The sequence below is a fragment of the Hydra vulgaris genome, chromosome 09 (assembly GCF_038396675.1).
Source record: "Hydra vulgaris chromosome 09, alternate assembly HydraT2T_AEP".
In the NCBI taxonomy this organism is placed as follows: domain Eukaryota; kingdom Metazoa; phylum Cnidaria; class Hydrozoa; order Anthoathecata; family Hydridae; genus Hydra; species Hydra vulgaris.
This window is the reverse complement of record NC_088928.1, coordinates 5,691,688-5,718,991: the sequence shown is the minus strand read 5'-3', so window position 1 is coordinate 5,718,991 and position 27,304 is coordinate 5,691,688. Positions and strand designations below refer to the sequence as shown.

General features: G+C 25.9%; 1 protein-coding gene across 2 annotated transcripts in view; it reads right to left on the bottom strand.

Annotated features, from left to right (window-relative positions):
- The window catches only part of LOC101234329 (kinetochore-associated protein 1), a 120,560-nt gene that overhangs the window by 12,433 nt on the left and 80,823 nt on the right, over positions 1 to 27,304 (bottom strand). For both annotated transcript variants that reach the window (XM_065804590.1, XM_065804591.1), the window contains exons 47-66: positions 24,960 to 25,076; positions 24,690 to 24,808; positions 22,511 to 22,688; positions 19,316 to 19,408; positions 19,129 to 19,233; positions 18,875 to 18,968; positions 18,321 to 18,382; positions 17,913 to 18,099; positions 17,636 to 17,709; positions 14,668 to 14,872; positions 12,612 to 12,691; positions 12,289 to 12,345; positions 9,363 to 9,418; positions 8,878 to 8,950; positions 8,678 to 8,787; positions 5,728 to 5,863; positions 5,451 to 5,546; positions 5,249 to 5,305; positions 2,787 to 2,841; positions 2,633 to 2,696 (exon numbers count right to left, since the gene is read on the bottom strand). In XM_065804590.1, coding sequence (XP_065660662.1) covers positions 2,633 to 2,696; positions 2,787 to 2,841; positions 5,249 to 5,305; positions 5,451 to 5,546; positions 5,728 to 5,863; positions 8,678 to 8,787; positions 8,878 to 8,950; positions 9,363 to 9,418; positions 12,289 to 12,345; positions 12,612 to 12,691; positions 14,668 to 14,872; positions 17,636 to 17,709; positions 17,913 to 18,099; positions 18,321 to 18,382; positions 18,875 to 18,968; positions 19,129 to 19,233; positions 19,316 to 19,408; positions 22,511 to 22,688; positions 24,690 to 24,808; positions 24,960 to 25,076 — 2,018 coding nt within the window. The remainder of the gene's footprint in view (positions 1 to 2,632; positions 2,697 to 2,786; positions 2,842 to 5,248; positions 5,306 to 5,450; positions 5,547 to 5,727; positions 5,864 to 8,677; positions 8,788 to 8,877; positions 8,951 to 9,362; positions 9,419 to 12,288; positions 12,346 to 12,611; positions 12,692 to 14,667; positions 14,873 to 17,635; positions 17,710 to 17,912; positions 18,100 to 18,320; positions 18,383 to 18,874; positions 18,969 to 19,128; positions 19,234 to 19,315; positions 19,409 to 22,510; positions 22,689 to 24,689; positions 24,809 to 24,959; positions 25,077 to 27,304) is intronic.

Below are 27,304 nucleotides of genomic sequence, written 5' to 3'. Positions count from 1 at the left end.
TCATGCACTTAATGAAAGACTACAGGAGAGTAAAAACTATACTCCAAAAAATTATAACCGAGAAGTGTGCTGGAATTTAATCCACTACAGTGAAAGCTACTTTTAGTCCTGGTTACAACCCTCTCTCAACTCTTTAACTCCAAAAAACCAACTTTAATCTTAAACACAAACCTTGATGAAAAAAGCTGCTGTGCAGAGAAACAAGTTGAGCGTGGTACAAAGTTAGAGACATGGTGGGAATTGAACTTGATGATTGGTGGGGATTGTTTAAAAGTTTTCCTCCATCTTTGTAATTAAAACGATTAACTTTTCTATTTGGCATAAATTGTATATTTTTAAAATGGATTCTGAAAACATTTTTTTCTGAACTTTTTACAAATGTCATCACAAGAATACCTTTTATTAAATAACTGATTTTTAATCAGGAATGCAGAGTTTCATTGATTTTATTCGCTCGTAATTAAACTGTTAGATAGCTTTTGTATATCTAAACCATTCAACTTTTACAGCAATGTTTCATTAGCTAAAAATAATAATTTGACATTTCATCCAAAATTAAGAAACTAGTAAAATACAGATAATTTTCAAATAGAATTTTCCACCTGCAGATAAACATTTTCTCATGTAAAACTTAATTTTAAGACAAATGGTGAAATGTGGACACCTAACCAATGTTTGCAAAATAATAAAATCTTTAAAAATTGAAAAAATGCACAGACTTACCCTTATATAATAATAATCAAAAACTAATTTAAACTCCTTTCAATAAATGATTTGCCTTTCTCTTAATAAAGCTTAACATGATGACCATGATGACTGTGTGACCATGATGACTGTGGCAACTTTTATGATTATAAATAAAATCGTAAATTTAATTTTAAATTGCTTTAAGAAATTCTGCGGGCTTAAATTCGCAACCACGTTATTACATAAATTTGTTTTATTTTAAATGATTTTCTTTATTATCTTAGCAAGCACCTTAGAAATCCACAAGTTAAATTATACATTATTAGCTAATATTTTTTCAAGGTGTAATTATACCAGCTTATAATTAATAGCATAGTTACCCTTTATCTTTTAATTAGTTACTTCTATAAAGTAAAACTTTTTCTTAAGTGTTATTGACTGTTTTAAAGTTGAAATTCAAACTATTTTAAAGTTAAACTATTTTAATATAAAAGAATTTTAAATCAATACAGAATCTGGCAAAATAAATGACATTGGTAACCAAGGAAATATAACTTTTTCACTCTTCTGAGGTGCTTAGTGAAAAGACGGTTTTGCTTCTTGGAGTACCTTATTAAAAAATAAAAAATAAATCTGAGACCTGGAGCCCAAAAATCATCATTGACTCCAAAGAAAATATAAAATATTTTACATTTTCTTTGGAGTTTATTATTTTATTTAATAATGCCTGAAAGACATTGTCACACATAAAACACTGAATAGCATTATAATTCAATATTACATATGTACAGATTTATATATGGGGATTTAGATCTGTCTTTATAAACTTTGCTCACTCTAATATACTTATGTATTTCAGATAAAAATAGAAAAAAAAAAAAACTTAAACCTAATGGTAATTTTCTTAACATTATTATCACAATAAAAATACTCAGTTTTAGTCTGAAAGACTACTTAACCTGAAAAACATCAAAAAGAGAAATTGGTTGTAAAAAATGCTTCATTGCAATATTATAAGATTGAAGCAATAAAGCTATTATATTTAAATTTTTTATATTTAAATAAAAATGGCAGCTAACCTACCTAAACCTTTGTTCAAGTCACACATTTTTTGTGTTTTGCTTCTTTTTTTCTCTTGTTACCATGTTTTATAAGCAAGAAAAAGAATTCACTATTTTTTTTTCTCTTGCTACCTCTTAAGCAACATAGTATTTTGTAAATTTTGTAATTTATATTCAATTAGCCTCATGTAAAGTCATTTTATAGAAAAACTATTTTAGTCACAGTAAGGTTCTAACTTTTACTCAGAGAGGTTCAAAATTTTCTGCATTTGAAAAATTTGAAACTTTCATCAATAAGGTTCTAATTTTTCTTCAGTAAGGTTCTAACTTTTTTTTAGTAAGGTTCTAAATTTTCTTTAATAGGGTTCTAACTTTTTCTCACTAAGGTTCCAATTTTTCTTTAGTAAGGTTTTAAATTTTCTAAATTGTTTTTTTGATTTAATATTTCATAATCGCATAAGTAAACTTTAAGAAAAAGTTGTTTACTCCTTATCTAACATTATACTGAAATAGAAAGCTGCGGGGCTTCATATAATAAAAAAAACCCATTAATTATCATTATGGTGCATCCATAAAGTATATACACTGTAAAACCACTGATTTAAGACCCTCCCTCCATTGTATGCATCTGTATGCCATAAATGACCCCCATCCATACATAAAAAAATGCATAAACTTTTCAAAACATTAAAAACGAAAAAAACTTTAGTTATTACAATATTTCTCTGTAAAACATAATGATTTTTTAAAATTATGAAATTCAATTCTTTTGTAAAAAAAGTTGAAGGAGAAATAGAGTTGAAGGAGAATATATATATATATATATATATATATATATATATATATATATATATATATATATATATATATATATATATACACACCTTGTAAGTAGCTGTGAAGCTTGTAAACAAGCCTTTTCTTCATCTGATGATAATGGTGACGATGCTACAAATAATAAAAAAAAATACTAATTTATATTTATTATATTAATTTATATTTAAAATAACATAAAAATAAATTGAAAACAGTTATTACCAGAGTTAAATGGAGAAATTATCACAGCTTTCCATGTTTTAGTTAGTGACGGTATCTTTTTTTCAAAAAAAAAGTAAATAAAAAATGTAAAAAAATATATATGAAGAAATAAAAAATAAATACATAAACTAATGTAAAGAAAAATATTTTTAGCAAACTTGAGTTTTCTTTTTTTCATTATTATTATTTTTTTTTAATTTTACTTATCTTGTTATTCCTTTTTTCAAATTTAACTACCTTCCTAAAACCCAGGTAAATAGTGTGTATTGTCAAACAAATCAGCTGTACTAAAAAACATATTTATTTAATTCCATTACACATTAAGAACAGTTTAAAAATAATAATATTAATAATAATAATAACAATAATAATAATAATAATAAAAGTCACAGAGTTTCCTAAAGCAGTTAAAGGAAACAATGACCAGAAGTGAAGAGTAAACCTTTTATTATTATAATTCTTAATTTTGATAACAGTAATAAAATCAAATTGTGAATGTAATTGTAAATGTAAATCCCATAACATTTCTATAAAACATTATTTGTAAAATTTGACATAACTTTGAACCAGCTATACTCAAACTTTTTCAAATTCCCTAGGTGGTGGTCTCTTAATGATAATAATTTTAATAATAAAGAGTTTGCAGACCTCTAAAACAATGAAGAATTTGCAGACCTCTAAAACAATAAAGAGTTTGCAAACTTCTAAAACAATGAAAAGTTTGCAGACCTCTAAAACAATAAAGAGTTTGCAGGTCTCTAAAACAATGAAGAGTTTACAGACCTCTAAAACAATGAAGATTTTTTTTTTAACATTTGCTTCTAACAAGGCTGCAAGCAATCACTATTAGAGTTGGAAGTTACTGGAAGAGAAAAGATGAAAATTGTAGGGCAAGATAACGATTGACAGACGACTTAAAAGATTGCAAATTATATGAATCAGGAAAGCAAGATGAAGGAAGCGAATTCCAAAGAACTGATGTTCGAGGGAAAAAACTAGAGGAATAAAAGTTTTTGAAGCATTTAGGAACAGTCACAGAAAAAGAATGAGACTTCATTGAATGATGAGTAACACCAGAATGAGTTTTAGTAGATGACACAAGAGGCGCTAGCACTTTAGAGCAGTGTCCATTATAGTATTTTTAGAAGAGAGAAAAGAAGCAACATTATGGCGATGTGATAATAGTTGGAGGTTGACTGCAAGAGCAGGTCCAACTATGTTTACAATACGTTTTTGCACTTTGTCTAAAGGAAAAAGGGCATCATTAAAAGATCCAACCCAGATATGGCAACAGTATTCCATAGGACAGATTTGAGTTTAGTGATAGAGAATAGAATCCGGAGTAAGGTGTCGAGCTCAATAAAGAGATGCAACCTTAGCAGATGCTAATTTTGCAACAGATTTGATAAACGGTTTCCAAGAAAGATCAGAAGTAAGAGTTAATCATAGAAGATGAAGGGCAGATGGCTCATCAAGTACATTACAGTTCATAAATATAGGAAGATCTAAATTATTGCAATAACGATTGAATGAAAAAAATTGAGTTTTATCTGAATAAAAGTTCACCAGCCACTGTGAGCCATTTATTTCACTGTATGTTTTTAAAGTATTTAAGAAGACAATTTATAAAAAGCAACAACAACAACAACAAAATTAAACAGAAAGTTATTCTTTAATAACCAAATTTTCAGTTATGACTTACCGTTGATTTTCTTTTTGAAGCTTTGTCTCAAAAATAGCACAAAAAATACTTATAAAAATAATTGTAAATAAATCGAGTATAAATATTCCAATTAAAATTGTTTTTTATTCAACTGCACTTTGACACGCTTAGTAAAAATATGGTAAAATGACAAAAATATGGTTAAATGACAACTAAATGACAAAATATAGAACTTTTTTTAAACAATTTTAAAAAAAGTTTTATATCTTTGAATTTTTTATATATATATATATATATATATATATATATATATATATATATATATATATATATATATATATATATATATATATATATATATATATATATATATATATATACATACATACATATTTTTTAAAACAATTTAAAAAATATATTTGTTATACGATAAACAGATAATTACAAGTACAATTACAAACTACTCTTTTACACTTAAACTTAATAAACTATACTTTTGTAAAAAACAAACTTTTGTTTATTTTATATTTTTTACAGACACTGCTTTCCTCGACCCAGTTTGAGAATCGCTGCTTTAAGTTTTAACCTGGACAATTTTTACCTAAACCATTTAACACCATTCTAAACTACATCTAATTTCTTTATATTAACTTGAATTAACATTTTTGTTTTAAATTTCACGCTATATCATGTTTTACAGATTTTGTTTTATGAAATAAAAAATTTAAGTAAACACTTGATATTTTGGAATAATAATTATAAAAACATTATTATCAAAGTCAAAGTAATCAATACATACCTCTCTTAGTTCGAGAACACCAGATAAAAGTACAAGAACGTGAGTTAAATATGATATCTTAAAAATAAAAATAAAAAATAAATTACATTAACTACATTATTATCTAAACATTTAATTAAGTATATAAATATATTTAACTTATGTAGATTTTTTTAATTTTTAACTGTTTCTTAACAACTTGCCATGTCTCTAAACAACTTACCATGTCAAATGAAAGAAGTTTAACAAGAAGACTGTTCCACAAACTTGGATCATAAATTTTATAGTCCAAACAGATATCAGAAATAAGTCTAATACCCTATTTAGATAATAAACTTTTATATAACTAGATAATATGATATTACTTCATAATTATATTTCATATGATTTTATAATGAAGTTATAATAAAATGATATTTATAATGAAGTTATAATAAAAATAAATTATAATAAAAATATAAATTATCATAACATATTTCCATACTAAAATAAAAAATTACCAGGGGCTCACGACTGTGATTTCTCCAGAGACCCTTAACTAGTGTTTCTTTGTTAGATCTTATGAATGCTTCCTCTGATTGGCTACTATGTAAGTTTTCAAGTTCAGATAAATATATGCATGAAACCAATTTTTCACTGTTAAGAAAAAAGAGCATATTTTTTAGTTAAAATAAATTGCTAGGTGACACTTATCAATATTTTATAAACTAAAAAAACTATATTGTAATCTAATAACTTAATTTTATCGTATTTTGTATATTTATTACAAATAAATTTTTGTAATGATATTAATAACTAAAATTTATAACCTTATATACCATTTATAAACAATTCATATTTAAATATATATTTTTATTTATTGCTATAACTTTTAATCTTATTTGTTATCGCTTATAATAAATACTTATTTTAATGCTGCTGCTGTTACCCATTCGTGCACCTTTGACACGAGGTTTTTACCATACTTGGCCTTTTAATATTTCTCTTTAGATTTTTGACGACTTCTAAAATCTTTAATAAATAATAATAAGTAGTAAGATTGAAAATTAATTTGATGACTTCTGTAGTAAAGGATAAACCTTGTGTTATTTGAAGACTTCTGTAGTAAAGGATAAACCTTGTGTTATTTGAAGACTTCTGTAGTAAAGGATAAACCTTGTGTTATTTGAAGACTTCTGTAGTAAAGGATAAACCTTGTGTTATTAATAAAACTTATTTTTAAATTAGTATAGTAACTTTTAAAGTCAAGTAATTTCTTTAATTCATGCATTTTAATAATAACACAATTCAAGTCCTTTGTCAATTGTATTTAAAGTATATTAATCTGTAATTTTTATTTTTAAAAATTAGAAAACGATGATTACTCTAGAAGATGATGCTCTTTTCGAAGGTCAAAATGTCAAACTCTTTATAAAGTTAGTGTTTATCTCCAAAACCCTTGCATCTCACACGGTCAACTCTGTGTTAAAGAACAAGATCATTTAATATCTTATTTTAAAGAAAATCTGTTTACTTTTATAAAATAAAAAACCAGGTTGTTTGATCTTTTTTTTTTTAAGTTGTTAAACATTTATTAAGTGGTATGTCATTAAACAAATATTACAAAAATAAGGTTGTATTTTATAAATGTTTCTAATTTATACATTTTTAATTTATATATTTAATTATATTTATGTGTTATTTATTATGTGTTTAAATGTGTTAAGGTTATATGGGTTTATATTTTGTAAGTGTGTAAATATCTTTTATATAAGAAGCGTTTCTATGTTTGTGATATGTTATAATATTATGTGTTTTTAGTTTGTAAGTGGTTATTATGTTGTTTTCATGGTTTCAAATTGTTGTGACTTGGCTTAGTTTACAGCAAGAGTGTTGACCTTGCTAGCCAAGTGGTGTACTTTGCTGTACAACAAAGCCAAGTGGTGACTTGGCTTTGTTATACTGCAATAATAAAGTGTATTCAATAATAATTTTGTTCCATTTTTAGGTCAAATTCTTTCTCCTAAGACTGATTTTGAAAGTTCCTACATAGCAGAATTTCAGAAATGTTCTGAATGTTGATTGTATTCAAAAAGCTAAAACAAAGTTTGATTATCTTCATACCATTAAAAAAAATATATAATAATGAAACAATGTTTCATAATATATAATAATGAGACAATTTTTATTGTTTTTATAAGTGTTTTTGATTTTTTATGTTGAATATAAAATTTTTTTGTAGTTTTTTTTTTTAATCTAAGCCATCTTAATGTTGCAATACTACACAGGAAAACACAAAATCAATTTGTTTTAGAATCCTTTCATGTTGTCATACACAAAAAAACTAGTCAATATTTCAATACTTAGAGGTCAGTTTGTGCTTAAAAATCTGAGGTCTTCAAGAAACTATAAGAAAACAATGAGGCTGAATAGTTAAGTCAGTTCCCAATAATAAGGAAAAGCCAACTTTTTTTTCCTCATGAAAATTATTTGTTTGTGCAGAAATACTTTTTCTCAATTTTTATATAAAGATATATATATAGAGAGAAAAATTCTCTATAAAATAGAAAAAAAAAACAAAAACAATAATAACAGTTGAATTGGAAGCTTAAACCTATATATATATATATATATATATATATATATATATATATATATATATATATATATATATATATATATATATATATATATATATATATATATATATATATATATATATATATATATATATACATATATATATTTATATACATAAATACATTTTAAAGCAAGTAAAGATATTCAACTTATACTAACTTGACAAATAAGTAAACCTTTTAAAAAATACAAATAGATTCTTAACATGACTGTTGAGAATCAATTTGTACTGACAAGACTCTGGCTGCTTTCCCAACAAAGAAAGCAGCCAGAGTATGAATGGTTGTTAGCTTTACAAACTGCAAATATAATAAATCAGAAAACACCAACAAAGTAAAGAAATACACCAAAGAAATGTTCATAGAAACTTTAGATTAAGTTTTAGATAAATATTTATAGTGGAGGATATATAACTGCAATTATACTTAAAATTTGCCACTGCACTTACTTAGACTTAGTCACAAAATTATGATTACATTTAAAGTTAATAGTATTAGTATTTAAAAAGTTTGGGATATAAGTATTAATAAAAGTATTAATAAAAAAAAGCATTTTTTAACCCACTGGATTAAACATGAAACCCAAAGCAAAGAAAATGAAACCTTAACCATGCGAATGAAATAATAGACCATGAAAACCACTCTACACATGCACAAAAATTGAAGTTGCAAAAATACAACTTGAAGCTATGAAGTCATTCTATAATATCATAGGTCATGCTGAAGTGCATGAAGCATAATCAACTAACTGACTCTGATCAATCCATTAAAAAACTTAAAACTAATTGAGTAAATTAAAGCTTACTACAAGAATAATTATCAAAAGTCTTACTAAATATTTTCAATATCCATTTGCACTTCCCTTTTTATGACAGATATATCAACCAATGTAAACAACACTTGCATAGCTCTGATTCTACACATATTTGTTAGTTCACTTTCCTTTAATAAAAAAATATTTTAAATATAATTTGAAACATTTAAAAAACATTTTTTTTTATTCAAAAAGTTTAAATAAGAAATTATCTCAACCTGGTTGTAAATAGCCATAACAAGCATTTTGATGTAGTTCAAATCAAATGAACTTGCCAGCACATAAATTACTCTACAATAAAAAAACAAATAAAAACTTGAAATCTTGTTATACATTATTAAATCATTTATACATCGAATATAACTTCACTAAAGATCATTTAAATAGCATTATAGTTTCTAGAAATGTATTAAAGATTTTGGTAAGTTGACTTATGCGATAATTTCTAAAAACTTAGGAAGCTAAATGCTAGGTTGTAATAAACAATGAAAAGAAAAAATTGTAAATGTAAAAAGTATCAAAATAAAATATTTAGAGCCAAAATAAAATATTTAGAGCCAAAATAAAATATTTAGAGCCAAAATAAAATATTTAGAGCTTTAAGAGTTTTTTGATTCAAAGCTAACTAACTAAAGCTAATTAAAGTGGGAGAAAAAAAGAAATATAACTAACATATACTTTTTTAAAAAAAATTTAACAAGACCTTCTTAAATTTCTTTCATTTTCTTTACGAACAGCTTCAACATTTGAAGAAGAATCCTATTTTTTTTTTATAAAATAAAGTAAAACTTAGAACATAATAATACAAACTAAATAATATTAATAGATGTAATTCAAAATAATACATACAACAAGTATAAAAATTGTTACTAGTAATAATATATTATAATATATAATTTATAGTGTGCACTGTTATTATTTGTCAGTACAGAACAACTATTCCTCTCAAAGGACAAATAACATGCAGAGAATTTTTAATTACAAGCAAGGCTGAAGAATCAGCTGTAAGAAATATGCAACTTCAGCTCCCGCATTCTAAAATTTCTGGCTTCGGCTTTAACTATCCCATACTTTCAGCTCTGGCTCCAACTCTGGCTTTCACTTCTTTTACACAATTTAATTTAATAATTTTAACCAGGCTTTATTTCATACTTTATAATTTATACGCTTTATTACTGGTTAATGTATAACTAAAACTGTGATTTTTTATTATATCAATGTTTTAACCATATAGCTACACAGTAAATTATTTAATAGCTTACTTTGTTTTATTTTATGCTGCAATAATGTTTTAGATATAAATAAGTACAGTTAATTCCTGGTAAGTTGAACACTCAAACTGCTTTCTATAGTCTCTTGAAAGCCAGAGCAATTATTTTAATTTGCTTGAGTCAAACATTCGCTTTAGTCAAATCATTTTCCTTGGTCCCTTGAAGGTTTGAGTTAACGGGAATTTACTGTAACTACCTAAAAAGCCCATAATTATATAATTAAATAATAACAAAAAAAAGTATTTTTAACTAAATATAAAATATATAGTACATGTAGTAAAAGCTTATGCTCATATTTAATTTATTCCTAAATAATAAAAATGATCATTTCATAAGCTATATAGCCATTGGTTTTATACAAGTAAAGTTGTATAAACTCTAAAAATTTAAAATAATAAATGGAATTCAACTTCATGGTTGAAATCATAATCTTTGCAATTAAACTACCAATTAATGTCTTAATAGACCCATGTAACAGATTATGTTCATAAACCACTTTATGTAAAGCAATTTGTACTAAGAAACAAAATTAATTCAATAAGATTCTTTCATTAAAGTCCTCAAATCTGAACAATTCTTAGAGCAAAAAACAACCTTTTGACACTCGCATGCGTTGGTGGCAGTGCAATTACTGGTTGGACAGCATCTTGAATTATTTTGGTATGTTTTACTTCAAGCTTACAAGAACAATCAAATTAAGTACCGTAATCATTTATCTAAGTACCGTAATCATTAATCTAAGTACCATAATCATTAATCTAAGTACCGTAATCATTAATCTAAGTACCGTAATCATTAATCTAAGTAATATAATCATTATTGTACCATACTTATCTAAAAAACGTTTTTTATATTTGGTTTAAAGATCTAAAATTTTGCATTACAAAATTTGATTATGACTAATGATCTCAATATAAAATGCTTTTAATATTTAATTTATAATTGAGTACTGTAATCTGGTAGCTGAAGAATAGAACTAGGCTTAACTATTATGTACTTTAATGGTATATACATAATACACATACACATAGTAAGTAGAATGAAAGACAGATGATAAAAGTAGAATAAACCAGTAACTTCGGCGTCCTAAAATACTAATCTTACCTGCAAAAATAAAAGAAACTGCAATTCTTTGAAGCCGAATAAAGTATTATAGCTCCGGCTCTGGCTTCAACTTCAGTTTTAACTTTGGCTCCGGCTCTGATAATGATATCAAAAAATAGTTGGGCTCCAGTTTTGGCTTTACAGCCCTGGTTACAAGTGAGTACACTTTTTTCATGCAAGTTATTTTAACAAAATCTTCGAAAATCATTAGTAACTATGTACAACACAATAAATGCTTTTATTGGATGAAAAAAAAAGACAACTGGATTGAAATTGAGACCTGAACATTTTTGGTATAAATAGGATAAACTAAAAGATAAGTATTATTAATTATATGCATGCGACTTTAAATATTTAAAAAAAGAAGTTGCAGTGTCATAATTAAAATAAAATTTCACAACTTTTTTGCTACTTCTAACACCGAGTGTTTTGCTACTTCTGACATCAAGTGTTTTGCTACTTCTAACATCAAGTGTTTTGCTACTTCTAACATCAAGTGTTTTGCTACTTCTAACATCAAGTGTTTTGCTACTTCTAACATCAAGTGTTTTGCTACTTCTAACATCAAGTGTTTTGCTACTTCTAACATCAAGTGTTTTGCTACTTCTAACATCAAGTGTTTTGCTACTTCTAACATCAAGTGTTTTGCTACTTCTAACATCAAGTGTTTTGCTACTTCTAACATCAAGTGTTTTGCTACTTCTAACATCAAGTGTTTTGCTACTTCTAACATCAAGTGTAGAATAATAAAATAAACTTCTCATTAAAACATTTTTGTTAGTATATTGTTTTGATGAAAGTATTTACAGGAAAAAGACACAACTTTGATTAAAAATAACAGTAACACCAAAAACAACAAAGAGAGTAACACCAGACCTAAATAATTTACAAAGTGATGGAGAATGCAGATTTTAAAACTTTAAGCAAAATGTTAATATTCATATTAATATGGAACTGGATAAACAAAAATCAAAATAGACTGGACAATCAATAATCATAACAAATAGCTAAACTAAGACATTAGATATGCTTTAGTCACCTTAAGGGCAACTAGACAAAATAACCAAACATTACACACTAATATTTATAACAAAATATTATAATTATTATGTAATATAATATAATAATATTGCTTTATTTTTAAGTTATTTAAACTTTAGTTAATTTTAACTCTGGTTGTAAAATATTAAATACAAAATATTATATACAAAAACAAAAATGCAATAAAAATTAAAAATAGTAAGCAAAACTTACCATCATATCATCTTCATCATTTTGACTTGATGGCAATCGTATACATGGAAGCCATTTCTAACATAACATAAAATAACAAAAAAATTTATCAAAATTTTATTAATCAAATATTTAGAATCAACATAAAATTCAAAAAATAATGATGATGATGATGATGATGATGATGATGATGATGATGATGATGATGATGATAATGATGAAACCAAAAAATAATGACTTTTAAATTAACTTTTGCAGTTCAACATCACCATTTATACTAGTATTTTCACAAAATAAAGTCTTACATTGACCATATGAAGAATTTTCGCAAAATAAAAACTTACATTGACCAAGTGCATATGTATCTTTTGCAGTTCAACATCACCACTTATATTGATGATAATTTTTGCTAAGCTGTATATCTCTGAAAAATATTAAAAATTAAAGTTCCTTTTATTTAACAAAAATTATGTTTTTTTAAAAAAGTTATGAATTAGTTTTAACATCTTTTATTGTCAAAATTTCTAGTATTGGATGGGATTACCATTCAAATATAAAAGATGGGAGACTATAATGCTTTGCACATTTAGATGTGCAACTCAGATTCTACACTGAAAACTCAGATTTTTTTGAAACTTAACATTTTATATACAACAGTCACAAACCCATATACCCAACTTTATCAAACTAACCGCTATCAAACTAATTCAATTTCTCATTATAAAAACTTTATTTAAAAAAAATAATTCGTACAAAACTTTTTAAATGTTATTTCAAATTTTATCAACTTATATGTCAATGCCTTGAAAATACTACAAATATAAATTATATTTGTAGTATTTTATATTTATAAAATTATATTTATAAATTTATAAATAGAATAATACTTGTAATAAGCATTACTCTATTTATAAATATAATTATTATATATGCAATTATATATGCATAATTATTAAATATGCAACAACTTTTTCAAACATTTTGTGCTTATAGTTTTATTTTGATTGTTTATTGATTGTTTTTTGAACAATTAAAACAATGCCATTTGAGATACCTAAAATTTGAGATACCTAGAATTTAGAAAGAATTTAGAATTTTAGAAAAAATATCAACTGTTACTTTTGTGCTGTTGTTGTTACAACACACAGAAAAACAAAGGGAAGATACGCACTCCAATAACTGGACATGCCAGTCTCAATACACGCAGTACCACACAATGATAGCCAGTGCAATTGCCATTATGAAATGCGATTAGCTATACTATTTACAACTTTTATACTTATAGCTATACTATTTACAACTTTTAACTTATATATTGAATTCATTAAGGAATTAGAAATCAATAAAAATAAATGCATGTCTATTTTATTAACTACATTTTGCAGACAGAAGACACTGGACTATCCTCCTATTTTCATTCTGAAAATAGGAGGATAGTCCTAAGATACTCATTTATTTTTTTCTTATACTTTTTTATTCTGTTTGAAACTCTTTCTTAACCCTAAGCTCTAGAACGCAAACCTTGTTAAACAAGGAACCTGCATGGAGAAACACGTTGATTGTTCACAGCATATAGCAACTGTTTAAAGACAGTTTGAAGAGCAGTTTGAAAGCAGTGTTACTTCACAATGATAATCAATCCATCAATGTCTCTTGCTTATTCTGTGCAGATGAAAACTAAGAAATTACCAGGGATCTTTTTAGTAAAATAAATTAGGAGTTCTAATGGGATGTTTAGATTGACTTCAAGATGTTGAAAGTGTGTTAACTCAAATTGAGAAAAATGCCTTTTGTGCTCTTAGATTTTTAGATAACCATAAAGCCAGTAATTACAAAGACCAGATCAATTAACTCATCCACAATTACAAAGAAATTGTTTATTGCATCTTAATATGGTTGCATTACTCATGCTCATACATGGACTCTTTTCTTTAGACAATTTAGGTAATATCAGCAAGAAACATGGTGAAAAGTTTCACTAAAGGATTGAACTAATGCAAGAAGATATCACTAATGATATCAGGGTGGATAGTATGCAATTATGATACAAGACTATGTATGGTCTTTAGTAATAAAAGATAAAAGTGTCCATACACCCTCAATCATCTAAGTTTTTAAATATAAATGGAAAAAGTTGAACTTTCATAAAAAGTTTAAAAACTCAAGAACTGATCTATGAATACTTAAGAATCTGACCTAGAGTACTTAAGATAACATTAGAGTTATTTTTTTTTCAACATTACTAATCACTAAACAAAACTGTTTCTTAAAATTTGAAATTATAAAAATTACATATATATTTGGTATATATAAAAAATAGAATATCTCAAAAAAATTTTTTTAAAATTTTAATAAACAAAACTAATGTTACACCAATTTTTTAATTACTAATAACTATACCTGGAGCACCAACAAGCTTTCCAGTTTCAAATTTAGCTTTATCACCATACTCTTCATAAAGCATCATAACTAACTTTGCTGCATCAGAAGAAACCATAAAGAACTTCTCATCTGTAATACCATGTTCAATCAAAGCTCCTTCTATAGATACCCTTTTATACATTCCAATAAATTTTTGCTGAGCTTTTTTGGCTTCTAACTGCATCTATATATATACATACATATATATATATATATATATATATATATATATATATATATATATATATATATATATATATATATATATATATATATATATATATATATATATATATATATATTTATATATATATATATATACATATATATATATATATATATATATATATATATATATATATATATATATATATATATATATATATATGTATATATATACACACATATATTTACATATATATATATTATATATATATATGTTTCCAAAACTTCTCAGCACAAAATATGAAAATACTTTTAAAAATAAGACAATTTTTTAAATTTTAATTAAAAACATTTTATTATTCAAGGCATGCTTTGACTATATATAGTCATCATCAGTTAAAATATATTTGTTAAAAACGGTATAAAATATAGTATATAATTGTAAATATAAACATAATAATTTGCCATAAAATTGATATATACAAAAAATATTTTAACAAATATATAAAAAAAGAATTTTAACAAATGTCATATATAACAAAAGAACCGTTAAATTATATTAAATGGTAAGAGCCATTTTAGTTGAATCATTAAAATAAATTTAAACACTTAAAAAAAGACATCTCCATTAATAGGGAAAGGCAACTTCAAAACTTCTTTAGGAAACTTAAAAGTCAAGGTTTCTTTGATGATTCGAATTATAATAAAATTTATCCTACAGGGTCTCGTTCTGCTTGCATATACCGTCTTCTGAAAATGCATAAATCAAGGTCATCTGATCATGATATATGTTTTTGACCTATTGTTTTGTCGATTGACACTTATAATTATAATTTGGCGATTTCTTCAAGATTTATTATCTCCAGTATTACCATCTGAATGTTAAAGAAGTAAATGAAGCAAACCTATTTAACAGCTTTCTTGTATCTTTTGATATCACAAGTTTATTCACAAACATTTCATTACAACAAACAATAGGTATTGCTGTCAATGTTATCAAAAAATACGATATAAATCTTAAAATCAACAAAAGTAACTTAAAAAAATCTTTCTTTTCATAACAGCACAAACGCATTTTCACTTTAAAGGACAGGTTTGTGACCAAATTAATGACGTTGCTATGGGTTCTCCATTAGCACCTGTACTTGCTAATGGGCCAAATCTTATAATGGAGAAAAACTGTTGTTTTACCAACGTTATGTAGATGACATTTTTGCTGCTTTCCCCTCAGAAAACCGCATAATTTTATTCTTTGATTACATTAACAAAGAACATTCTTCAATATCTTTTACCATGGAAAAGGAAGATAAGTCAATAATATATTTTTTGGATATAACTCTATGAAAGTTGAACAGTTCAACAATTACAACATTTTTTTATAAAAAAACCTTTACTAGATTATACACCAACTTTTACAGCTTTACTTCATTTTCATATAAAATAAGTCTTACAAAATATTTAATTGATTGAACTTTCAAAATTAACAATACTATCCTTGGTCTCCGTTATGATATTAACAACCTTTTCAAAATTCTCAAACGTAATATGTACTCATCTTTATTGATAAAAAAAAAATCCACAACTCTTACTTAAATAAAGGTAATTATGTTGTTCCATTACCTTCTGAAGACCTAAAAAACTCTCCCTATTTCAAACTCCCTTATATTGGTCAAATATCTGAGCTAACAAAGCAAAGACTACACCCAATTATCAAGAGACATTGTATGTCAGTTAGCATAGAATTAGTATTCACTTCATTAAAAGTATCTAACTTTTTTTCATCTAAAGATCACCTTCCTGTAGATTTTAAATCATTCATCATTTACAAATTTTTTTGCACAGGATGAATATCCTGTTATATTGGCAAAACTTCTCGCCACTTAAAGACACAAATGATTGAACACTACAGAAGGGATAAAAACTCTCTTATTTATAAGCATCTTCACTCAAAAGAAAAATGTTTTACTAATTTTAATGAATGTTTTTTGACTTGGGATCATGCCAATAACAAAATTTAATTAAAAATTAAAGAAAGTATTCATCAAGAATGGGAAAAACCAGACATGAATCAACAAGTAAATCTTGGTAAAATGACTCTTACCACTTAATATAATTTATCAGTTTTTTTGTTATATTTGAGATTTGTTAAAATAATTTTTAATTTTTTTTTTGTATATATATAAAGTTTGTTATCAATTTTATGGCTTTTATTATGTTTATTTTTACAATTATATACTATATTTTATAACATTTTTAACAAATATATTTTAACTGATGATGACTATATATAGTCCAAAAATAAAATTAAGTTGTCTTATTTTTAAAAGTGTATATATCTATATATGTGTGTGTGCATATATATATATATATATATATATATATATATATATATACACATATATATATATATATATATATATATATATATATATATATATATATACTATATATATATATATATATATATATATATATATATATATATACACATATACATATATAAAGACACACACACAAATATCTCAATTTTAATATAGGGTGTATCAGCTAAATGTACATACATAAAAATAAAAAAAAACAGAGTGTAAATTAACTGAGAGTTTTTAATATGGTGGATACTCTTTTGATCTTAAAAAAGAATTTTTTAATCTTTTTCCAACCTTGCTTTTTAATTTTTTTTATCTTCAGATTTATGACAACAGATGATGGAAAAACTTTCTGACTACAAGAATAAAAGAAAAGTAAAAAAAAAATTAAAAAGTTATTAATTGCAGTTTCTTACTTCACCATTAGATTCTGCAACCAAAACACTTGTTCGTTTAACAATTGCTTCTAAAACTTTTGTTTTTTCAGTTCCTGTTAAAAAAAATATAATTATATAATATAGATATATATATATTTATATATATATATATATATATATATATATATATATATATATATATATATATATATATATATATATATATATATATATATATATATATATATATATACGTTAATATTATTAAATACAGGACCCAAAAAATCTATGCAACTACAAAAAATGCGCAACATACCTCGTGGCAAATATTTTGCCAACCATTTTGCTGCTGCTATCATTACAGTGTGATTTTTAATCATATTCAAAATATTTTCAACAGACTCAAACTCAAATGATCGTCCCTCCAACTGTTGTTGATTTTTCATAAGATTTGGACCAGCGATGTTCTGAACAGCTTTTGCAAACATTTGGTCTGTATTTAACTTTGAAATTAAAAAAAGATCTCATTTTTAGTTTTTTATATATTTACATATATATATTACATATATATATTTAGTTTTTTATATATTTATATATATATATATATATAAAAATATATATATCTTTATATATAAAAATTTATTTTTTTATATATATATATATATATATATATATATATATATATATATATATATAAACCATTAAATATAACCTAAAAAACTACCTTAAGCATATTAGCAATAGGTTCCAGTTGCAATAAATTCTTTTCAGAAGTTAACTCAGAATCTAATAAAAAAAAATTTAACTAAGTCATAATTATGTTACTAAAAATATTTGAAAAATAGAGAAAATTGTAATCTTTTAAATAACTTTATCTAATAACTTTTTTTTGCTTTTTAGTTTTTAAAGGTTTTTACAAGTTTTAATCTAAAAATTAACCATAGACTATACTTTATAAATAAACATAATAAATTTTGCAGTTTTTTATTATATACCTTATAACAACATTTTTTATGTTTAATTTTTAAGTCTTAAAAAAATTTTAAAAATTTTTATGAGGTGTATTATAACTAATGAATTTGATCTGATTAATCCTACAACTGCTGAGATTGATATAATTGCAACACAAGATTTTATAATAAAATATTATAAATTCAGTCTATATTCAGCTTGTTATCATTTGAGCAATCCTATGATGCAAAATAAAAATAGTTTATTTAAAAAAGCCTATTTTAAAAATATGAAACTGTTAGTAAAATAAAGTTAACAAATAACAACCAAGAACACTCCATTGAATTTTGCTTTTAATAAGTGGATGGAAAGGTAATCTCTTTTTAACAACTTCAGGTGGAACTAATTTTCCTAACAAAATCTAAACATAAATTAAAATTAAGAAAGTAGATGGTGCAAACATATGTTAGTAAACATACATAGTCACATATGTGTTAGTAAACTTATGCTTCTATTACATATTGATAAAAGGTTGTACTCTATTTATTTTGTATAATTTTTTAATAATATTAGAAAATAACCTGATCTTCATCAAGATCATCAGCCATTGTTGCAGATTCCATATTGTAACATATATCTGTAGCTGTGCGATTATACTCAGAGAGCATTTCTAAAAGTCTGATGTTCTAGAAAAAAAAAATTAATATTAAATCTTTATTTATATACACATACATACACTCATGCATTAATTTCAATAAAATTTCTTACATCATCACAGGTGATTTTGCGGTCATTGTTTTCAGTAACATCTGCAATTTTTTTAAACGTATAAGCCAAACGTTCATAATCATAAGGACTAATCTATTTATAAAAAAAAAAATTTCAAAATTTTTTAAAAAACTCATCAAAATAAACTTTCCAAATGATATTATTAATAGTTTTGAGTGTTTTATGAAAAATTGTGAAATGAATATTATTATTGATAGCTTTGAGTGTTTTATGAAAAATTGTGAAATGAAAAAATGAAAAAAGTGAAAAATTAAAGTTTAAATAAAAATTAAATAAATTAACTCTAATAGGGATAAGACAGTATTGACTAAAGGTTTAGATTTTGACAAATAGTATGCACGTTTGTTCATACTATTTGTCAAAACAAACGTACATGCTCTTTGTCAAAACCTAAACTCTTAGTCAATATATGTATGTACTTAAAACCAGAGATGTAGGTCTCAAAACCAAGTCTTGGTCTTGAGATGCCTCGAGACTCATATTTAACTCTCTTGGTCTTGGTATTAGTCTTGAAGCCTAAAGTTTTGGTCTTAGTCTTGGTCTTAAATGGTACATAATTGGTACATAAATTGATAGCTTATGAAACTATCATTTATGTATTATTACTGTGTAAAAAGAATACAATGAGAGTTTATGAAGAAGACCAACATACCAAATTTTATCAAAGGCTTGAGAAATGTTGAGAGCGATAGACCTAACCCCTCCTTATTTATCTAATGCACGATAAAACCTTTTGGTTATTATAGTTAACAAACCAGTAGTAGAACGAGAAGATTGAAACCCATATTGATGATCAGAAAGTAAGTTGATATATTCAAGATGAAAGATTAAGTGTTTGTAAAATAAAGACTCAAAAACCTTGCTTATGATAAGAAGAAGAGTAATGGAACAGTAGTTAGATAAGTCAGATTGCTCTCCAGAAGTTTTGAAAATTGGGGTAACAGATGCCGCTTTCCAGCAGGCTGGAAAACAAGACTCTGATAAGCACTTGTTAAATAGTTTTGAAAGTATAGATGACAGCTCCAGAAAGCACTTCTGCAAGACCATAACAGATATGTTGTCCAGACCAAAAGCTGTAGAAGAGTCTAAGCAGAAAATTAATTTAGATACAGAAGCTGGAGAGATAAGAATGTCAAGTAATGAATCAACATGTATGTTGGTTATATCAGGTAGGATGTGATTAGTGGAATCAAGAAATGAAATTGATGATAAGTGATTAGCAAACATCTCAGTTTTGTCTTTAGGTGAAGTAACAAAATCTGAACCATGTAAAAGAGAGGTGGAGTGACAAATTTGCCCTTATTATAGACATTGTTAAAGATTCTCCGGAAGTCTTGGGAGCCTAATTTTTAAAATGAAATACAAGATTTCGTGAATAGCGGGTTTTGGCGTCTGACAAAACTTTTTTACAGTGGTTTCTAGCAATAGTAAACAGTTGTCTGTTTTCTAGAAAATTGTTTTGGCAATAGATATGGAAGTAATGGTTACGATTGGAAATTGAATCAGCATAATGAGAGAAAAAACATGGAGTAAAGTGAGGTTTGACTTGGAATTGTCAAGCGGGAATAAAAGACTCCATGCCAGCCTGAATCCAAGAAGTTACATAATGAGCAAATTTGTCAGCAGGAAGACAAAAGATTTCTACGCAAAGGTCGTCAAAAAGAAAATCATGGAAAGAGTTCCAGTCAGCTCTAAAATAGTCATAAGAGTTATAATGATAGGGGGATTTTGATGATGAAGAAGAATGAGATAAGAGTTTTAGAGAGATCAAATCGTGATCAGAATAACCTAAGGGTGAATGTGAAGAAACTGAGCACTGACTAAGATCAGAAACAAGACATAAATCGAGTAGAGAAGGTAAATGATTCAGATTGTTTGGAAACCAAATTGGAAAGTTGACTATTTGTGTTAGAGATAGAGTAAGACAAAAGGTGTGGGCCTAAACACCTGCAGAGTCACTGACATTGGAACAAAGCTATTTAGTGTGTTGATTAATAAATTCACCAACAACAAAAGAGAGGGCTTGGTTAATTTGATCAGAAATAATATTAAAAAGAGTGCAGTTTTGAGATGAAGGAGAGTGATATAGAACATAGTGAAAGGTGATAGAGTAAAGCTAAACAAAAGCACATAAAAGAATAGTCTGTGGATTCAAATCTAGTTTCCCAACAAATGAGTGAATTCTTAAGAATGTAAATCCCTAGGCCAAGCATGTGACTATTGGAGTCTTTACGAATTAAAGGAAGATTAAAGGATAGCCATCAAAATCTAATTTGAATTCAGCTGTCTCATCACAAGATGAGACAGCCAAACTAAAATTTGTCTCACAAAGAGTAGGTAGGACTGGTGAACTTTCAAAGAGATAAGACTCAACAGAAGAAAATTTACTTTAAAGACCATGAATATTAGTGATAGACAGATTTAGAGAACTTGGTTATGACAATGGTTTTTTATGTTTTATAGTCTTTGATACTTCACTATACTATACTATAGATTTTGACACTCAAAGCACAGATAGTACTCAGTAAACTAATAGTCCAAGTAATTGCCTCATTTCTATTAATAAACCCTAAGCCTAAATGGCTCCAAATGTAGCCTCAACAATACACACCAAAAGTACAAACAGGGACACTATCCATGCGCAACATGGCACTGTTAGTACTCTAACACTTTACAAATGTTGATAGAATCAGGCTCTCTGAGAGCTACGACAGAGTTAGTGAAACCTGACTAGCATCTCAAAAATCTCAAAGAATTTTAATTTTAAAGTATTTAGATAAGTAATAGATAATTAAAAAAAAAAAATTAAAAATAAGTAATAGATAATTTAAATAATAAAGTTAGAACATTAAGATTGTTTTTAAAATACATATAAGTCAATGTTACAATTTATGTATATTTATGTTTTAACCAGGCCCACATACCTGGTTAAAATTTTTTAAGCAGGCATGTAGGCCTGTGCATGTACATGTGTTTGGTATTATACAATGTCTTCAATTCCAGTAATAAGTTATTTAGTTTTTTTATTTTAGGTGTTAATTGGCATTTCATTAAAATTTATTTTATATGATAGATAACTTTATTTATTTTATAAGATAGATAACTAATTTATTTGTAATTAACTACCAACTTTTAAAATTTCAATAAAAATTTTATTAAAGAAAAAAGAAAAACCTTTATAATAGCATTGTTCATAAACCTTTCAAGATTTTCATAATTGCGTAAAATATGAATCGCTTCATCGATTTTTTCTTGATAGTTACTGTGAAACTGTGGCTTCATAGAATTTGTAGGAGTAAGAAGATTTCCAATATACATGAGTAACGCTTTTTCTTCATCAAAACTAAAAGATCTAATAAAACAATGTTAAAATTAAACAATGTTAAAACTAAAGATCTAATAGAACATGCTAAAATAATATAAACTAGTAAATCAAAAAAAAATTCTTTTTTCAAATCCATGCTTTATGCAAGCAGAATTCTATTGGGCCTAGAAATTCTTTTTTTGTTATCTTTTGTAGAAGGAAAAATTACTGTTTTTTTTTTTTTTTTAATTTAAAAATTACTGTTTTTACTAAATTTTTGTTTTTTAACTTAATAACTTAAGACTTATTAACTTAATAACTTAAAACAATAGGTTTTTAACTTAATAACTTAAGACTTATTACTTAATAACTTAAAACAATAGGTTTTGAACCGCTGCGCTTTAATGTCTTCGAAACTGCAAATAATTTGCAAATCAATGATTTTTGTGACGTAATACGCAATTCATATCAAATAAATAAAATGTATGGGAAAATACAAATTAAATTTTTGTTAACTTAATTAACTTTTTTTGGTCAAATTTTTCCATTTCCTTGTATTGTCATCGAAAATGATTAAGTGTGCAAAATTTGAGCAAAATTGGTTGAGAAAAAAGCTTTCAAAAATTGATTTCAAATTTTGTGGCACACAAACATATATAGAAAGTAACCTTATATAAAGCATGGAAAAATATGTTCAAATTTAATGATACACAATTTTGGCCAAAAAGATGCGACCACTCGTAATTATTATAATAATTAATTATAAATACAAAATATGGCAACACACCAAACAATTATATGTTGCAAAGATGATTGCATAGTTATCAAACAATAGTAAACATTTCATATAGTCGATATACATTAAAATTGTGTGTAACTTAAAAATCATCTTAGAGTAGGGCAATAACATCCCCTGCTAAACATGCACAAATACAACTTTTAAAAGAAGGCAGCCAGTCTGAAAGACAAATGTTACTCCACGATATTATTCAGCACATAAAGTCAACAGATGGCATCAATCGAGAAAAATCCTGTGATAATATTAGAACCACTCCAAAATCCAACAACAGATTTAAGCTCACTAACTCTTACTTATCTGCCTTCTAGTATGAATGTTAGTATCCACACAGTTCAAAGAAGCCTTACCAAAAACTTTAAACTTTGATAGCACCTTAAACATTCCAAAAAACGCAAGGATTGGCCTGTTAAAATGTGACATCACGTCATAATCTCAGACAAAGGGCAAGTTGAGCAGTTTGCAGCACCAGTCAACAAGGTGTCAGTCCTGTAAATCACATCAAGGTATTTTTTAATTTAAGGCATTTTGAAGAAAAATATGTCTAATTGGTTTTCAAATCAAAATGTTTCATATTTTAGTGCACACGACATAACATGACATCAGACAAAATTGTTGAGAAAGAAAAACTGTTGAGTAAAAATGAAAAGCAGAAGTTTCTAAACAAAACCAAACCCACTCACAGTTCTGAGAAAAACTATTATAAACAAAGTACTAAAACATTTTAATACTTTGACTTATATGTTCTTTTACATACACCCATGTTGTCTTTTGAATTAAAATGTTTTACAGTGATTAATGCATACACTATACAGTAAAAAAACCTCTTTGTTATAAATATTGAGTGTTCAGATCTTTATGGCCCCAAATGTATATTCATAACAATATGATTTAATAATATATTTCAAAAAACTGATATATTGTTTACTTTTGTTTTTTATTTTTCATGTATCAATAAAAAAGTTCATTAAAAAAAAAAAGTTCATTAAAAACCAAGTAAAAAAAAAGTGAACATAAAAATCATTTTCACAAAAAATTAAATAAAAAAACTTTTAATGAAGTAAAACTTACTGACAATATAATGAAGTAAAACTTACTAACAATATAATGAAATAAAACTTACTGACAATATAATGAAATAAAACTTACTGACAATATCATGAAGTAAAACTTACTGACAATATAATGAAATAAAACTTACTGACAATATAATGAAATAAAACTTACTAACAATATAATGAAATAAAACTTACTGACAATATAATGAAATAGAAGATAAATCAATATCTTTATGCTGCACTATGATTTCTAAGATTCTTTGACGTTCAACAGGATCAGAGTTGACAGAATAAATATTCCATGGAGGAGGGACCTTAAATTAATTAAAACCATGTTTAGCAATTAGTTTTTTATAACAATTCAAATAACAATAAATATAAATAAACAAATTATGTAAAGAAATGTTATACAATGAACAATTTAATTAAAAAAAAACAAAAAAAAATAAAACCAAGAGTACTTACTCTTAGTGTTTGAAGTTTTCGACCCCACACTGCAGATTCTTTAAATGCATGACATTTTTTCTTCAAGTTTATATCATTTTGAAGAGCTGCAAAATCTACACCAACTTGTGCAATATGCTAAAAAAAAAGTGTTAAAAGTTACAATGAACTAAAAGTGCTGTCATAATAATTAATATGAGATTTTTGTAAAATTTTAATTAATGTATGCAAAACACTAACTTTTGATTTTTTATGAGTGCTAATAAAAAAGGCTTGCAAAAAAGAAAACTTGACCTGCACTTGTAATATATTAGATTTGATTGAGACTTATTTAAACCATTCCACATTTTTATTAGAACCCAATCCACATAAAATATTTAAAATAAGTACAGCTGACATAATAAATTTAAAAATAAGTTTCATACTAAAGTAAAATTCTCCATGATTTTTAAAAATTTTTGTAAATTGGGTGCCGTATTCCTGCAAAATTTTTAAACTACCACACCGACTTTTAAATTGAGGTTTAGACTAAGAAAAAAATAATATTTACCAATTATTTTTAAAAAATATAAAAATTTACGGGTCCCCCCACTTAGAAAAAGTTGAGTAAATCCTTTTTTATCACCTTTTTGAGTATTCTTGTTTAAAATGTTAACAAACAACTTCAAATTTTCACACAGTATAATTTACTATCTTATTTATACTGTATAAAAAATTTTACTTAAAAAAAATTAATTTAAAGGTCCCCCAAATTAAATAATCAAGTGGTTTATTTTTGTGTTGTTTCATTAGCAGCGCGGTCAATACATAATTTTGTAAGTTTTAGTTCAAGTTTTTTGTTTTAGCAGTAAGTTTAATATTAAAATTTTTAACATTTTAATGTTAACGTAATTTTTATTTAGTTATAATATTAGTATTATTAAGTAATAAGATATGAACATAATCAATAATATAATTTGTTTAAATAGTGATTTTAATAAATTAGTGTTTTAAATTTTTTGCTCTAAGCTTTTTGTGTTTACAGTAAGTTTAATATATGAATTAAGGTTAGGAAATAATTTCTAATAGAGTTCCAAAAAGATTAGACTTAAAAGCAAGATCCGCACAAAATCGTCATCAAGATTACTTTATTGGATTTGGACTAGAGAATAAATTAAGTATCGGATATACTGTTATTCTAAAATAATTCTACAACGTTAACAAAATCATTCACTGATGTCTCCGACCAATTAGGTTTCAGCATAAGAGATCAAATGACTGTTGAAGCAAAAGTTGTGAAAGTTCGTGATGGTTCGTTACATCATTTTCCAATCTTGCAATCATCAGTTCATTGTAACTGTAGTGTAGAACAAGAAAGACAAGGTGCCCAAATAAAGAAGAAATATCAGGAGAAACACCCTCTTCATCCATCCGGTCACTGGGATTCAAAACTTGTTTTGTCACTTACTGGTAAATGGATGATTAATTTATTACTTAATTACTGTTTTAAGTGTTTGGAAATGCAAATATTGAAAAATACAAAAATATTTTTAAAAAACATTTTTTGTATGTAGAAAAGAAAGAGAAACATGTTGCTATTTTGGCTTGGGTTGGGATGGGTCATTAAACGCTGCAAACAAAAAAGTTCTAGAAATCCCTGTTATTATCAACTCAGTATGATGCCTTATCAACTCAGTATCACGCCCAGTATGATGCCTTCATTAAGTGTTTTTCTTCCTGGAAACTGTTAGATAATTTGATTGCTAGTTTTTGACACCACTTGTAGTAATACTGGATGGAAAGCTGGATGTGCAGCAATCATTGAGAAAGTAGTAGGTCATGCACTGTTGTGGACAGCTTATCTCCATCATGTTTACAAACTGCATATTTATCACGTCTGGGATGCAGTTAATGGAAGTCACAACGAACCTATCGAGCCAATTTTGAAAAAGCTTCAAGACATTTGGGATTCTATTTCTCCCGCGCCTACAGATATAACAAAATTTGAGTGGACGGAAGAGAACCATCCTATTCATCACCAGACAACACTAGTTCTGAACTGGGTTAGTAGGTGGCTTGAGGAGATCTTTCCAAGGATCGATTATGAAGAATTGATTGAACTGACATTCATTATCTTGGAGGGGACTTGCCAAAAGGTAAGATGCTTAACTTCAAAAAACTAGGTGGGCATCATCGTGCACGACTTAAGAGCTGTACATCTTAAAACTTGTCATGTTGGATCAACAGATTGCATCGCTCGAACTGGATCAACAGGATAATAAATTGAAAAGAATGGCTAATTTTATCACTCTATTTTACGCTAAAGCTTTTTTACAAAGTCGCATCTCAGTTATTGCACTGTAAGTTGATTGTCAGTACATAGCCGA